This window comes from Branchiostoma belcheri, unplaced genomic scaffold (assembly GCF_001625305.1).
Source record: "Branchiostoma belcheri isolate BF01 breed outbred unplaced genomic scaffold, Haploidv18h27 scaffold11, whole genome shotgun sequence".
Classification (NCBI taxonomy): Eukaryota; Metazoa; Chordata; class Leptocardii; order Amphioxiformes; family Branchiostomatidae; genus Branchiostoma; species Branchiostoma belcheri.
In genome coordinates this window covers 3034433-3050022 of record NW_017802491.1, presented here as the reverse complement: position 1 = coordinate 3050022, position 15590 = coordinate 3034433, and the positions used below count along the sequence as shown (strand labels likewise).

The 15590-nt window shown below is 43.2% G+C and overlaps 2 protein-coding genes across 4 annotated transcripts in view; both read left to right on the top strand.

Annotated features, from left to right (window-relative positions):
• LOC109484665 (myosin-16-like) overlaps positions 1–2422 on the top strand; it is a 59404-nt gene extending 56982 nt beyond the window's left edge. For 2 of the 3 annotated variants that reach the window (XM_019788024.1, XM_019788016.1), the window contains one exon: positions 1015–2422. In XM_019788024.1, the coding sequence (XP_019643583.1) occupies positions 1015–1272 (258 nt within the window). In that variant the 3' untranslated portion in view covers positions 1273–2422. Of the gene's footprint in view, positions 1–807 lie in introns of all 3 variants that reach the window. The other variant, XM_019788031.1, reaches the window with a different exon arrangement.
• Positions 2423–4262: 1840 nt separating this feature from the next.
• Positions 4263–15590, top strand: part of LOC109485093 (5-hydroxytryptamine receptor 1B-like) — a 15739-nt gene continuing 4411 nt past the window's right edge. The window contains exons 1-3 of the mRNA XM_019788530.1: positions 4263–4364; positions 12542–13111; positions 14639–14803. Of these exons, the coding sequence (XP_019644089.1) occupies positions 12794–13111; positions 14639–14803 (483 nt within the window). The 5' untranslated portion in view covers positions 4263–4364; positions 12542–12793. The remainder of the gene's footprint in view (positions 4365–12541; positions 13112–14638; positions 14804–15590) is intronic.

Here is a 15590-nt window from a genome sequence, read left to right as displayed (position 1 = left end):
ACATTTAATGATGCTTTGCAACATGCAGGTCAACTAGGCTGCACCTTTAGACAGTAAACCTGCTATGTTTGACAATCACAGAATTACAAAGACTTGAACCTACAACCAAGGTAAACATGACATTGACATACATGTGCTCTGAACTTTCATCTTGTGTTGTGTGCCAGATGAATCACTTTTCTTGCCAGACATACTGTCATTTGTTTGTGCCATGTGCTTTTCTTCTCTCTACAGGTAAAGCCTTTGTTGCACCATACATGTCTTTCTCCCCCTTAGAATTCTGTGGAGTCATTGAGACTTCAGAACAGAGCTCACAGTAGGAGTCTTGACGGACTATTTTGTGGTGTCAGTCTGTGGCTGCGCTGCACATCTGATCTGGCTACACTGCTTGTATTGTAGACACTGAAGTTGTAAGACACCATGCAGATATATCTAGAGGGAACATGTAGGTACATAGTCACTGTGGTTAATCAGATTATCAAGTGCAGCTGCCACATGAATACCCAAGTGTTTGGCCACTGCAGTTCACCAATGACTTCAATGAATTCTAATGTGTTCATTTTCCCATTTTGTACACCCTCTACTCCCTCCCCTCAATGCTTTGCTATATGCTTCTCTCTAAATCTGATCTTTGTACTGTGTCTTGTATATGTGTTGCTCTGCATGCCACACAATGCATGCTCCTGTCTGTTTGCTCTTCTGTCCTCACATGTTTTGTGCCTGCACCACTACTCACTGTTGGAATGACTACTATCTGTACTGTATTGATTCTGCTGATATGTGTGTGTGTGTGCATTTGAACAATAGGTCAAGAGAACTGTTGTGAAAAGATCTGTCTCACCAGTCAAGCAGTGAAAACTGTGGCTGTTGTGCATACATAGCAATGGAGTGAAAACAAAGTCGTAACATGCCAACTAACTTGCTGACAAACACCCCTCCCCTATGTGTGCTTCCAACCCTATCCCATCCCACCCCACCCCACCCCCTCGTCCCGACCCCCTTCTCCTCTCACAGACTCCTACCACTGGAAGCCGCAGCAACGGTCCGTACACAGACAAGACCTTCGAGACCAGCTCCTACCCGAGGAGGTACTACTCGTCACACGGTTCTACGCCGTCCACGCCTCCCCGAGATCTAGAGGACGGAGACCGTACTCCACCCAGACGACCTTCCATCTCGCAGCTCTCCACGGGGTCCACGGGAACGCCGCACAGCTCCAACACCAACAACACTCCAGAGGCAGAAGTGGATGGAGGAGAAGAAGAGGAATAAGCAATAAAACTTCCCCATTGTAAACTATAAATAATGTGCATTTTTGTGATGGACAGGAAAAGTATCTACAGTATATTATGCCTTGTATGTGCCTGAGCTGAGTGACGTTACAAGTTAAGTAAGCACCATATGAAGTATACCGTTACACGTAAGGAAACGTAAGCTACTTTTTTTAGTGCAAGTTTAAGTTAGTGTGGTGCCCTGGAGGTCATGTCTCAGTGTAAGGCAGGGCTGAACTGTGTGGATCAGACACAGACACAGACAGCACTTTGGCAGTGAGATTTCCAACTGTACTAAGGGACCAGCCCCTTCACAACATAGACCATGTACATCTGGTATCAGCAAGTTACACAGTTATTTTTTATACTCCCGATTTAGTGTATAGAGACCTTGGAAGATTGGAATCAGAGAGGGAGGAGTATGCCAGTACACTTGGAGCGGCAGGGAAATGTATGGAATAAAAGATTGTTAAACCTGTCGTCAGGAGGGAGACACAATCAGGGTTGAGCAAACAGTTGTACCAAACAGTGTAAGAACAGTTCCTAGCCAGATACAACCAAAGACCAAACTGTATTACAGTGGTGCTAAGTGAAGGAACCTCTTTATTAGGCTGTTGTGAGACATGGCTGACAGTGATGCAGAAACACACTCTGGCGGGAGGGGCTGAGAGGTCAATGCACTGCTATAAGTGCCATATCACAAAGTTTTTGTATCAAAATATATGCACCAATTAGGTGGTTACCATTAGTGTACTCCTTCCACACTTGTGTAGATCCCAGCACATTTATGCTGAAACCGCCACAAACAAGTGTTAGAATTTTATGAATTTTTCATGGTAACGCAACATTTTTTATCCTATGTTTATGCATCGAAGAAGCCTGCTAGAGACATGTAAGAGGCCTTATAGTGCCTGCAGTCATAGTAAGTCGACCAAGTAGAGGTATTTTTGTATGAGGTGAAGTGAGGTAGAGATGTGAGTGCCAAAATGAAGCAGGATGATTCTGATAAATGCTGCCAGTTTTGAAACAATCATAATTATGAATTTATCATCACCAATATTATGACAAATATATTATGTAATGATACAGAGGTAGATGCTGACTGTGCCGTCATTCTAAAAAAAAAACAAATAAAAGCATTCTTGCTTTTACATTGTGTGTGAAGTCTTGTCTGAGTACTACAGATGTTTGTGTGCGTGCTTGTGGTGATAGGTGCATAGCAAAAGATACTGGAGTAAGGGAGAACCTTCTTGCTCCTCACAGCCCTTCTGTTGAACCAGATTTTTACAGCCAAAACTGTTGTGAACGTTTTGGTCCCAAATTTCGTAGATTTATCATTATGTGCCGTCCTGAGTGCTTGGAGAACGTATTTCAGCACCAAGGACAGGACAACACTTGGTAAGCAAAACGTGCAGGGCAAACGACCATTAATCTTCTTTTGGAAGATTGTAAAAGGCTTGCAGGTGTTCAAATAGATTGAATTTCTGGAGGCTAAAATGAAAAGGGAAATGAGAATGTAGACTGTTGAATCAATTTTCGTTCGCAACTGATATAAGCTCAAAGGATGAGAAATGGAATTAAAATATTAGATGTCTGTATCACCAATGGCCATTACTGCCCTGTGACAAAATACAACATCCTCACAGCTGTGTACTATCAGCTTAATTGCTTGTCCTGGTTTATAAGACAGGTCGTTGCCCTGTCTATTGAACATCTACTACATGTAGTGTACGTTCTAGGAAAGGTCTTACTTGTTACAGTTTTCCTCTTTGGGCCATGGGTAACAGCGCTGAAACTGCTACGATGCAATTTTCTCACTTTGCTTTGAACTTATTAATTGAAATCCATTATCGTTTCGATTCATCGACTTTGCTTTGAATTCTTCACAGCCGTGAAGACTGGATTAAAAATGGCACAGAATTTGTCACAATTCTTCAATACGAGTAATAACGCCTGTACAATGCACTGCTGTAAGATGATTTACTAGCGTGACTGTCAGATTGCTTATAACTTGACACATGCTAGATCTTTACAGTGACAGATGTGGTAGTTTGTAGACTTCGTGATTCGTTATTGAATAGTTTCCATAGTTCTTGAAGTGATCAGAAGCTTTTGACGCTTACCGCACCATGGGTGTATTTGTCTGCCTTGGGCATTTGCGTGGGTACGCGTTGTATGACGCAAGTTGTGTTGAATTGTATTAGACGGGTCAACTTTGCTATGTAAACAGACGGGTTCTTGGTTCGGCCCATATTTGAAGAGGACTGAGTCGACCTGTGGTGGGCATCACAAGCCCCGCCCCCTGGTAACGCCCCTCCCGGCCTAGTCAGCCTGATAGCTTACACCTGTACTTCAAACCAAGGACATTAACCGTAGATAAGGGGGAGTTTTCTCTGAGTGGGTAGAGGTTATGAACTGAGTACATGCCGTCGCTACCCAAGTCCAACTTTATAGACTAGAGATAGGGCAATCGGAGAACACTCCAGTAGTTATGACTTTTTAGAAGTTACCGGCCAATTATCACCACTGCATATATGAACCTCACGTTTTAGCCACGAACCCAGAATACATGTAACGTTAGTTATGTACATAGTGTTGTATTACCCGGTATCACTGGCTAACTATCTCCAGGCAAATAACTCATCAGTACAACAAGACATGCGCGGTAATTCAGAGTTGCCACGTTGAAGTTGTTCAGTGGCTTTAGGCTTGGTGGACAAAAGACGCCTCCATGTGACCATCTTTTGTATTACACTTACAGTGGGTATTGATTGAAACTTAATGTTCTTTAATCAAAATGAAAGGAAGCGTGTTTCTGAGAAATGATCTCGAGTAATGAATGCGATGTCAGAGTTCCTAAGTTGGTGGTAGCGCTGAGAAACAGAACCTACCCTGTGATAATAAAATTAAAAGGGGTGCAAAATGAAATATGCAACAATTAACATATCAAATTAACCAACGAGCTCTAGAGGACAGCAGCGACGTCTGGACGCCATTGGTACTTCAGACGGGGACGAACATCGTGATGGGCTTCTGTATTAGGTCTGCACTTCCATCGTACCGTACACATGTTGGGTAAGGACCCTGGACAGGGTAAGTGTCTTATTGAAGCTAAGTAATCCATCTATAGCTTGTGTTTTCGTCGCAAACTGAGGAAAGAATATTGTAAAAAGCAAATATTACAACCCGTTTTCTTTGATAAGATCAGACAATACAAGACAGACAAATGACCTTCACAGGTAACGTGTAGGTTGCAAGTATCCCGTGTCGTACCGTTTATCTAAATCAGCTTCATATCTTCTTATACATGTGTATGCCATAATATTTGCTTTCTGACCGTTTTCAGTGACATGGTTTGTTAACCTCTCCCCTAAAACCTTTTCTGAAGTAACATAGCAGATACCAACGTCTGCATCTCGTTCTTGACTTGACCTTCAAACCGTCCGGAATTAATGTTGGTCACATCTTACCAAATTGTTCAAATGTACGCTAATTTGCAAGCATAACGTTTTTAACGGATTCAATTTTGATGACAGTCTGTGCGTTTGCCAAGTCGATGGCTGACTGCTAATGATGTCGCTAATGATGTTGCTAATGACCCAATGGTCAGCGGATGTTAACGTTGAGAGGGTCATCTGTTATAAAACAGCATGGCCGTTTGGCTCTGCTGGGTTCGTCCATACATCAGCTTGACGACTATCATACATATGCCGGGGTTAACATTGGCGACCTGACAGACCACGCATATAAATCGGAGGAGCTATGAAACTACAGCCAGGGACCGCTAATGAGCTGGCCTAACAACGGGGTACATCCATAAATCACCGTGCCTGCTTCACATCCGCGCGTCGTGCCGGCTTCCTGTCCGCGGTGCTGAAATGACTTTCAAACGACTTCCGCCTGAAGTATCGTTACGGCGGTTATTTCTGCAGGGAAGTTGACTTGAGAAAGTAATAAGTCAGCTGCAAGTGATTATCTTCTGCCTACCGGCATGTGGACTCAGATAACTCATATCTTAACAAGGAGTGACGCGGTGTGTTAGGTTCAAACTGCATTGCTGGTGTTGTAAAGTGACCATCTGCTTATCACATCCAGCACCTAATGCATATTTCTGGGACTGGTTGTTTTTGGGTGTTTGTTAGGGTTTAAACCGTGAAATGTAGTCGTATTTCAGTGACATTCCCTGAATCATATTTGTCAGTGACAGTGAAGAATGTTGAAGGGTCTCTTCATCTCTGTGAAGACCTATCCATACAACCTCCATGTAGCGGTACGTGCATGTACGTATGTTTTTGTTTTTAAGGTCGCATATCAGAACAAACAATCTAATGACATTTTCCAACACGTTTCATACGAAGACAATTATGAACGGGTGTTTGTCCGTATATGGTCCTTTGTCATTCGTAGCAGGGTGGAGGGACCCAATCTTAAAGATGTTTTCGCGACAAGGCATGTCATAAAGACATTTTGACAGAACAACTCCCACGCATAGGAGAGATTGCAATATATGTATTCCCCGTATTCCCGGCTATTCAAGCAACATGTTGGAGAGGCCAAATGTGCGTGGTTCACTGCAGGACTACCCTTCATTTACATGTGCCCTCTCCCAGATGGTCGTAAGATAACTATACGCTATTTTTTAAATATAATAATCTAGATAGAGTCTTTCCCTGGGTAAGCCGCTCTGAACACGGCCGTTGCCCTCTTCGATTCTCTGTTGTACGGAAATGAAAACCGCCCGACCTACGGATGTAATGCATCTTCTGTAGCCATAAGTGGTATCAAGGAAAGCCCAACTTGCTACAGGCCCTGAGAGGTCGACCTTATCACACCGTAAAGGTTTCCACGGTAATACCATTAAGTTGCAAACTCAATATGCTGGAAGGCGAATCTGAGGAATAAGCCCTGCTGTCATGTTCCAAACAATTGCACTGTTGCACTTCGGAGGTTCGTTTTTTCGTTATACATAAATGAATAGACGGTACAGCACGCACTAATTGTCACTTTATCATTAATTTCGAAACACATCTCTCGAAAAAAAAAAAACAAATGCTCTAAATTCTGATTTCTGATAACCTCTAGTCCATCATCACCAGAGAATCCAAGGCCGGATCGGCTTCTATCTACACCACTACGGAGGCCGTTGGATATGTGACGCCAGCTTATGGATAGCCCACAAATATTGCAGGCGTGATACGTGTAGTATGTCCTACAAACAACTAAAACGTATAAGTCAATTCATTTTCCCAGCCATGGTGATATTTACAAAGTAGATTGGACCGGCAGTCGTGGTCAGACTATATAAGTGGCTGACCAGTACCAGATGAACAGCTAATAATTAGGTCAAGAACCTATGTTACTAAATGTGACTAGTCTCTACAACAGCCTCACGATGGTGCTTTAATCATGTCGCTTTGTTTACTTATCACGCCCCGCATTATTATGTTCGAAGCATTATGGTATTACTAAAGCAATCACGCATTACCAAAACCCTCCCATGAATACTGTCAATTCTGGTGATTTCAGTCTTTATAAACAGAAATTGCAATCATCATTATGTCCCTGCTTTTACCACGGAGTGGCTTGAGATGGAAACTGTGCATATGTACCACCCCTGGGTATTTGGTGACAATGCTGGGCGATGCTTCTACAGCGTGTACGTAAAACAGAATGACATCTTGTATCTCACGCAATTCCATTGGAAACTAACGTTTTGTTGCATCAGCCAGATATCCCGTGAAAATGTGGAGAACATTTCAAGAAACGCCTGTCTACGGGAAATGGAAAAAAAAACATACAATCCACTTTTATCGCTTTTAGTGTCATTGCTTTTAAAGGCTTATACTTGTACTGACAGTCTACCCTCTGCTGCGAAATGCTTCCTAACCAAGGAGCGAAAGGCTATTGGTAACGGTTCCGGATAGCTTAGGGCAGTTCCTAGCAATAAAATTCTGGTTTCACAGGAAATCCAGACTGTCTGTTGAGATGTCAAAAGTATCTGTCTCATGCCTTAGAGTTTAGAATCACATCTACACACGTCGAAGGTCATGTACCTATTTGATCCTATTTGAACTAGAACAAGTAACTGATAAAAGTCGATTGATATTTTGGCCTGGTTTTATCCCTTTGGTTCAATGGATGGCGTCAGGAGGCAAATGCTGGATATCTGTGACGTTGTAGACAGTTCACCGCCAGTCACAGGTTTCCAGAAAAAATCATGTCAAAGTAAGCTACGCCCCCCACCTCTCGTAGCCTCCACATGTTGTCCATTCTAGTGGATCGAAGCCGTGTAATGCTGGACGTGTGTCGTGACTATACAAAGAGACAAAACAACCCTCTTCAATGTCCACCTAAGACAGTTTGGCTCCGCGCGTGATAAAGCACTTAGCTGCCCGGTGCAGATGTTTCACTGAACAGGGTTTTGCCATCTTCTCATGAGTGACGTCACGTAACCATGATCGGTTTTTACTTTGCCTGGCTCTGTTTGAAAAACTTTCTCATATTCTTTGATCGGGCGTTGACTCCAGCCGGCCTGTTTGAAGGCATGATCTGCCTCTCAGCAGGCCATACCAGGAAAGGAACATGGAACATGGTCTTCATGAAAGCAGGGGCGGTACACATGAAATGGAGCACTGATTTCAACGTTTAACTTGAAATGAGTTCCATGGAAGTCGGCAAAGAGTCCTACATTGTTTTAGGAATGTATCCCGTGAACGTAAACCGAGAATTGTGATTGATAGTTTCATAGCGTGGGGGTAATAAACGGCAAGATCATACCTATCTCAGGGTTCCATCTGGAGGTTTCCTCATAGCACTATAAATTCCAAACAAGACCGGTGGATCAACTGCGTCAACTGTTAATCCGAGTCCATTAATAGACGTCACCCCTTGATCATCCGGCATGATTGCCATATAATTGAACAAGATTGGAACGTTGTAAGGTACGGTGTCCACAGGGTGGAGACATATTAGTAGGGCCAACATGTCTGATCGACTGCAAAATATCATCCTCTATTTTTTTCCGATATTGATATATTTTACCCCACCAAAGATAAGTACATCCGCAATCTGGATATCAAGCGATCGCGATGATACAAAGAGACACCATGTAATTCAATTCACTAGTGTACATGTGTACAGGAAGCACTAATTTACATCCCGTCTCGGCGAATAATTTGTCTTACTCCGTTACGCCTTTTTGTTCCTGTCTTGTCTCCAATTAGCTTATGTTATTACAAAGTTTGTGAATCTGACTAAGGTCAAACGCCGGAAAAGCGACAGTCCACATTTATCTATAAAATACAGCGTAGGACCAGCGTAGGAGGGGCGTTCAATATACGTTCTCGGCCTCGCCCAGGGCCCAACTCAAATTTCAGGGTATAAATACATGTATAGTATTAAGTATGAAACCTTTCATGAATATCCACGAAAGCTGAAATCATTGTGGTCATTGTTTTGCATGCTCAGGTGACGTTCTTTAGAAGATCACTGGCCAGGTTACGAGGCAGGGATGACGAATACGCTAGAAGTGTGATCAGAGCTGCGTGGGTGGAGGGTGTGCGGTCCTCATACCGTGAAATCCACGAAAGCCATTGTCTAAGCGTTTAATGATAAATTCCTTCTCTCATGTAACGTATCTGATTTTAAAAAGAACACTGTCTCTACAAAGTAATGATCAGAATGATTTGAAGTTTGGTAGACATTCATAAAAGTCCTCATCGTTCATAATTCCCGACATTTGAATTGAGCCCGAGTGTGTTTCTGGATGAGACCGAACACGGATGCATTGTCCCTATCGACATATTCTCATACGTCAGTAGCGGGGCATAGGTGGCTGTGGGCGAATTGATGTCGTTATGATGCACAGCATGGTTTATCTTTCTTTAATCAACACTTCATCAAGTGGATATAATGCACGTGTATCACATCCTGACCCCTTGTCGGCAGCGAGAGAGAAAAGACTATTAACACACCCAGTATTGGTGCACAACAAGACAAGAGTATGGTTTGTTCATGCTGTGAGATGTGCTAGTTTTTATAAGAGGACGACGGAGCTGCTAATAAACACAAAATTTCACTTTAAGACAACAATGGTCACCCCATTCATGAGTACAAACGGACTAGATTTGTTGTCGCCCACGGACGATCCTATACCTAGTTTCTTATACAATATCGTTACTCGGCTAAAATGAACTTTAGCCGAGTTTTTCTCTACAACATTCAACAAGACCTTACCGTTATAATCTATCTTCTCTACTGGGGATTTACGTGCACGGCTAGCGCTATTTCTCACAAAGATTTCGGTTTGACTTGCGTCTGAAACAATCAAGGCGCGGCTCTCTAGGGTCCCCTAAGGGTAATTGTGAAGAAATTGCGAAATATTAGAATAACATGGGTCACATAAATCGGGAATTATCGACGTGGGTATGCAGTCTCATAAAGTGGGGATTAGACACTAGCCATAAAGGTGATACATAATCTTCGCGCGATACAAACGATTTTTCTACAAACACAAAATCACACTAAAACCATCATATCTGAATGGATATATCGATAGTGCATTTCTATCATCGGCTGTGTACAAAGATACTCATGTTATCTAAGAAAAATGATAGCCTTGACGATTAAAGATACCAAGCACTGTGGTCAGTTTAGGCCTATCTTGAAAATTAAAAATTGATTCTAACGTTAACACGTGATATAGAACTGGAAGTGACGAGACTTACTCAATGTCAACTGCACGTTCGACTTGATTACTCGTTCCGGAAGGTCAGTATTGAGAAACTTTTCCCTCCCAGTAGGCACACCATTAGGAACGTGGTCAATTTCTGTTAGGGAACGTTCCCTGTTTGAAGAAGTGAAGCTGACGCTACGTGTAGACTTGAGTGTAGCCTACAGACTCCGTCTGCGTTCTGGGGTTTAAGTATGGATTTTCTCTCTTTGCTTCAGCAGACGCAGCGTTAATAGAAGTTGGCATCCGCTTCGACCAAGGGCGTACGTGCCGTTCCAGTATGGTTGCTGGGGCGAGATCACTTAGATGGAAGTAGCACAAACTCAGCGAGTTGGAAGAGTTGACAGATCTAAAGCCAACTTCACAGATATAGAGTAAGTGTGGAAGCGGTCTGTTGTAACTACGTGAAAAGATGCGGAGTGTGGTCATGACACTGGCGTGTTGTCTCCGTATCTACGCGCCGCTGCTGTTTCACTCAGTCACTGGTTTATTCGATAACTTGTGGTTGTGGAGCATGCCTTATGACACCGTATAGAACAAAGGATAGCAGCCCATCATTCTGTTTACCAGGAGTCCACATTAAAGACCTACCGGTAATCAAGTGTTATCAAACCATCACAAGAACATCAGAAGGTATGACGTCGCCATTGCTGTAGGCTGTCGTTAGATGTTGGATGTTGTCCAGACACGTGTGGTCTCCGTATCTTAGCATGGTCTGCACAGCAGGCGTCTGTGATCTTCTCTGACCTCCTTGCTCTGATGTTGTTCACCGGTAAATATTTACCAGCGGTCCGCCTTAACAATTTCCAGTGATCGCGTACATATCAAAACATCACAAGAACATCATACGGTGCGACTGAGCTTTTGCTATCCCCCAGTTCCTTTTGTTGTGCTTTCCATTCGTTTTGTACCTTTTAGAGTAGCCAAGTAGAGTGGTGGCACTACACGTCATGAGCGGTAAAATGTCAAGGCCCAGGAAAAACGTCCATAACATTCGAATGTTGAATTCGTGAAATATGCTTGAACGTGACTGTGACGTTATCCTTGCTCGGTACTGGGCTGGCGATAAGATTATAAGTAAAATCTAAAACTACATGTAGATGATGAAGGGTGCAATTTCAGGCATTCAGGGAAACTTGTGATACCGGCTCTGTCCATGGTGCTGAAAGCATTATCGGTTGGTTATACCACAACACTTGTACTCACGACCGTGGTCGCACACCCACAAATGACTGTCAAAATTAATTTATGTTTCCATCCGTATGTTATCATTGTCACTACTATCCTACACACCTTAACATATCGGGTGTTATAGAACAGCGCAACCAGGAGTGAAATGCTTCCTGTGGTCTTTTCCACAATTGTCAACTTCATCTCAATCACTTGTAAAACGGCATGGGAGAAAATATTCAGTGGTGTCCCTAACGGTCAAATGATTAGATTAAGAGATAGATGATATGAGATGGGAGGAAAGAATCAGTTTATCTAGCTGTGTAGGTGACAGTACGTTATTACAGTTGTAAATGTAGGGTTGGACTATATTATTATGGTTAAGATGTTTCTATTTTTGGACCATTGATATACCTTATGGATGTAAGCACATCTTAGTAAGGTGGCAGTCTTTTCTTTGATAATGCTTCAAAAATTCAAACCAATCTCTTACATGTAGTATCCGAGTAAGAGCTAATTTGCTCAGCGCATTTCTGTTCAAGATTTCAGTCGTAGCCAACGATATACATGACAAATGTTCGCGCAAGGTCTCACAAATAGGGTAGTCACGGAGGAAATCAAAGGTTACTAATGGTACGTCATTAAAAGCACATTACTGCGTCAAAACTTGGACGGTCTTTTGATGGCCTTAGTATTTTATTCGCTGGTTCGAGTTACGGGTTTATATATGTATTCGGATGTTATTTCTACTTGTCATGTAGATCAAGTCTTCACTTTCTGTCACTTTTTATGGTATACACTGCAACATAACAAAGACCGTGTCCATTAGTCCTCCTAATGCATGATTTCCATTGTACCCTGACCCGTTTAACCTGTAGTCATGACATATAATTCGGTAGCCATTTTCTTTATTTTGAGCGTTTTCTATTTTCCAGTTCATTCATTCGTTAAAGTCATTATAAACTCGGTCTTTATTCTATCTTTACACATTTGTATGACACTAATAATTATGATTCTTATATATAACTATCGTTATATATGCGTTGATACATAAATTAATACTTTTTGCGAAACTTGAATTCACCATAGCACGCTAGAGAGCAATTAGAATCCATAACACTTGAAATGAGTTGCGATAAACAGATTTTCCCAAATGTTAACTCCCTTCTCAATTGGATTGACGTGTTTTCATGGATATGACAAACTAAGTCACATGGCAAAGGCTTGTGGATTGCGCTGATGAGCAATTGACTTGCCGTTATTTACCGGGTAAAGATGTTCCTGCGGTCGCTACTGAAGAGGTTAATTGGAATACCAGACGTGAAAAAGCCTTTAACATTTGAAGACGTCCTTATATTCCTCAATACAGGAGATACATTTTCCACGAGAGGACTTCAAGCCGACGTCACAACCCCACAAAGTAGCCAATCGACATACAATTCCCCTCATCACTCGTCAGGCGCACTAGCCAATCAGGAACCGCAGAGGATCATGAGGGTTCGAGCCGAGCCAACCAATCAGCCGTCATGTTGGGGCATTCTGGATGTAAATGAAGTAAGGTAAAAACCAGCTTACCTCCAGGGCCGTTATAGTCAGAACCAGTCCGACCGACGAAGGTGGGATGGACGTCGGTACTCCAGCTACGATGTCTCTCAACGACAGCCAGTCCACAATGATGGTGTGGAACGATTCGGTCTGGGAGTGGGAGGACCTGAACTCCACCTTCAACACAACTTTTTCCGGCGACAGCAGTGCCCGGGAGTCCCCGTCCACGACGTGGCTCGTCCTGACGGGGTTGGTGCTGTCCCTGCTCATCCTCGTGGCCATACTGGGCAACGCCATGGTCCTGCTAGCCTTCATCAAGGACCGGCGCCTCTGCACGCCTGCCAACTACCTCATCGTGTCCATGGCTGTAGCCGACTTACTGGTCTCCGTGTCGGTAAGTCGATCCCGCTATTATCTATTTAGTCCATACGTGTGTCAATAGGATTAAAGGACGAAGGCTTTAACCCGTGACTACAGGTCATAGACAATTATTCTAAATGTTATCTAAACTTGGGATGCTTTCCGCTCGAAAGCTACCGTATCCGTTAATACTGACATGCTCAAATGGTACATGCATTTGTGGGACGTAAGTCAGACGTCTAGATGTACAAGCTTGCAGAGGAACTTGTCATTGGGCTTCGCTTAATATGTGTTAATACAACGAATATTTTTCTATCACCTGCGCAATTTTATGTGCCGTTTCCTGTACATTTACGTCGTATGACTTTGATTACTACCTCCTATGACTGTTATTAGTAACGGTAAGCAGTTTAACAGACATATGTTGGTGCGAGCGTAATTTCGGTGCAATGTTTTCCTAGCACCTTTTGATATGTGAGCGACTGGAGGGAAACCTGGTCGCTATCGATTTTACCGTCTGTAATCAACATGAAGCACAGAATTGAACATTAAGATTTCAAACAAACTGCTGTTCCAGATGATGCAACAAACTTTTTCCTATATATGTTCTAACGTTAAAGGAAGATATAGTCAAGTCTTGTTAGTAACTCTACTCACGCGTACCTTGCCAGTGGTAAATGACCCAACTCAAGAGAAATTTAGAAAAAAAACGGGTAAAACCAAGAAAAGGGCAACCGCATCGCGATGTACATACCTATCTCTGTACCGCCCTATATTCAATATACAGCAACATCGGATGCCCAGACACCAAACCGCCTACGTACCGCTATTGGTCCATCCATGCGTACAATTTTAATTGTCTTCCGTGCAATGTTATTATTAGGTAACAGTTTTGTTCAGCCATGTACAGCGGTCCTATAGCTTCAGATGTTTGAAATGAATGTATTTTTGCTAAAAGAAAACATATCGGATTATCAGAATGGAACAGATACAGCATGTTGTCCAGTTGACAGTGTTAGAGTATTTATCCTATATTGGTGGTGGTTTTGATCTGACTTGAGTTCCATACATCTCTGTAAAGATCATAAAAGTGAGGACGTCCCGATGGTGACATGTTTTTTTTTGTAAATCCACTCTACGTCAAAAGGCGCCTTGAAAAATACTTCAATCCCCCGGACTATGTTTGCCTGTCTGAGAGCGCCAGCGCGCCGCCGTGTGGAGTTTGCAGTCACCACGCATGTCAGCCGAACTATTGTACTTGTCATCTGTCGGCTTCTGCTTGCTGATATAGAGAAAATGTTTCTAAATCCTCCGTTAATGACCTGAAACATCTTAACTTGTCCATGGGCTTTTCTGGGCAGACTGTGACAAGGTCAAGACCCACCATAACTGTTCACGTGAAATACTGCGAAGAATTGGATGGTGACCTCGCCGCAAGTTATTTCTGTACTTCTGTGTTTTAGATGACTCATTCTACGCTCCTCCCGACCCTCTAATGTCCATCCATCCATCCATCCATAGAGTGTCTTGTAAACCGTGCCGTGGGCGCTATTTTCCCCAGGTCATGCCGCTGAACGCTACCTATGAGCTGATGCAGACGTGGAGACTGGGCCGGCCCGCCTGTGACCTGTGGATCTCCCTGGACGTCACCTCCTGCACGGCCTCCATCTTGTCTCTCTGTGTCATCGCCCTGGACCGCTACTGGGCCATCACAGACGCCGTCAAGGTAGGAGCGCTATCTGTCAACGTTAGCGGCCCAAAACTACCGTCGGGCTACACTTTGTATTGTTACCAAGCTCTTCTTTCGCCGACCAGAAAAGCAAAGTTCAGTCACCTGATTGACGTTATTCTGCTCCTTGTAGAGCTGTAGAAGATAGCTCATAATAGTTTTTCTCGCTGAGTGACGGGCTGATTCATAAAACTGTCAAGAAGACGATGATGTTTGCGTTAGCGGGGATTTACACGTGCATTTCCCTCCGCCAGATCTAAGGCCATCTAACATTGCCTGAATAAAAACAAGAAGCCATAGGCGACAATTCTCCGTGAAGTTTTATATATTTCAACAAAATCCCAAGCGTCAACGCCAGACCTACTGTGCAGACATTATAATTAGGCAACGGCTAATACAATGAGGGCGCGTCACAAGCATAAAACATACAAAGAGCTAAATCCATTACTGCTCCCAGGGCGTGTAAAGATACTGTGCTTCAAGTTCTAACTTCATTTTAATTACACACACACAATCATTGCATTCACATAAAGATCGGACTATCATGGTCGTGTCTAGTAACAAAGACAGCCCCACCGTCTTACGGTGCCTGTACCTAATTAAGCGCGCCTGGAACAAGCCAAATTCCAGCAACAGTGGCGGTAAGCACCGCGAGTGTTACTACCGCCGGCCAGATAACCAGGATATCTGCTTACAGTACCTCTGCTACCAGACAACTGCCTAAACCTACGGTCTATTCCACAGGATTGTAAAAGTAGGGATGTTTCGAAAATAACCATTTACT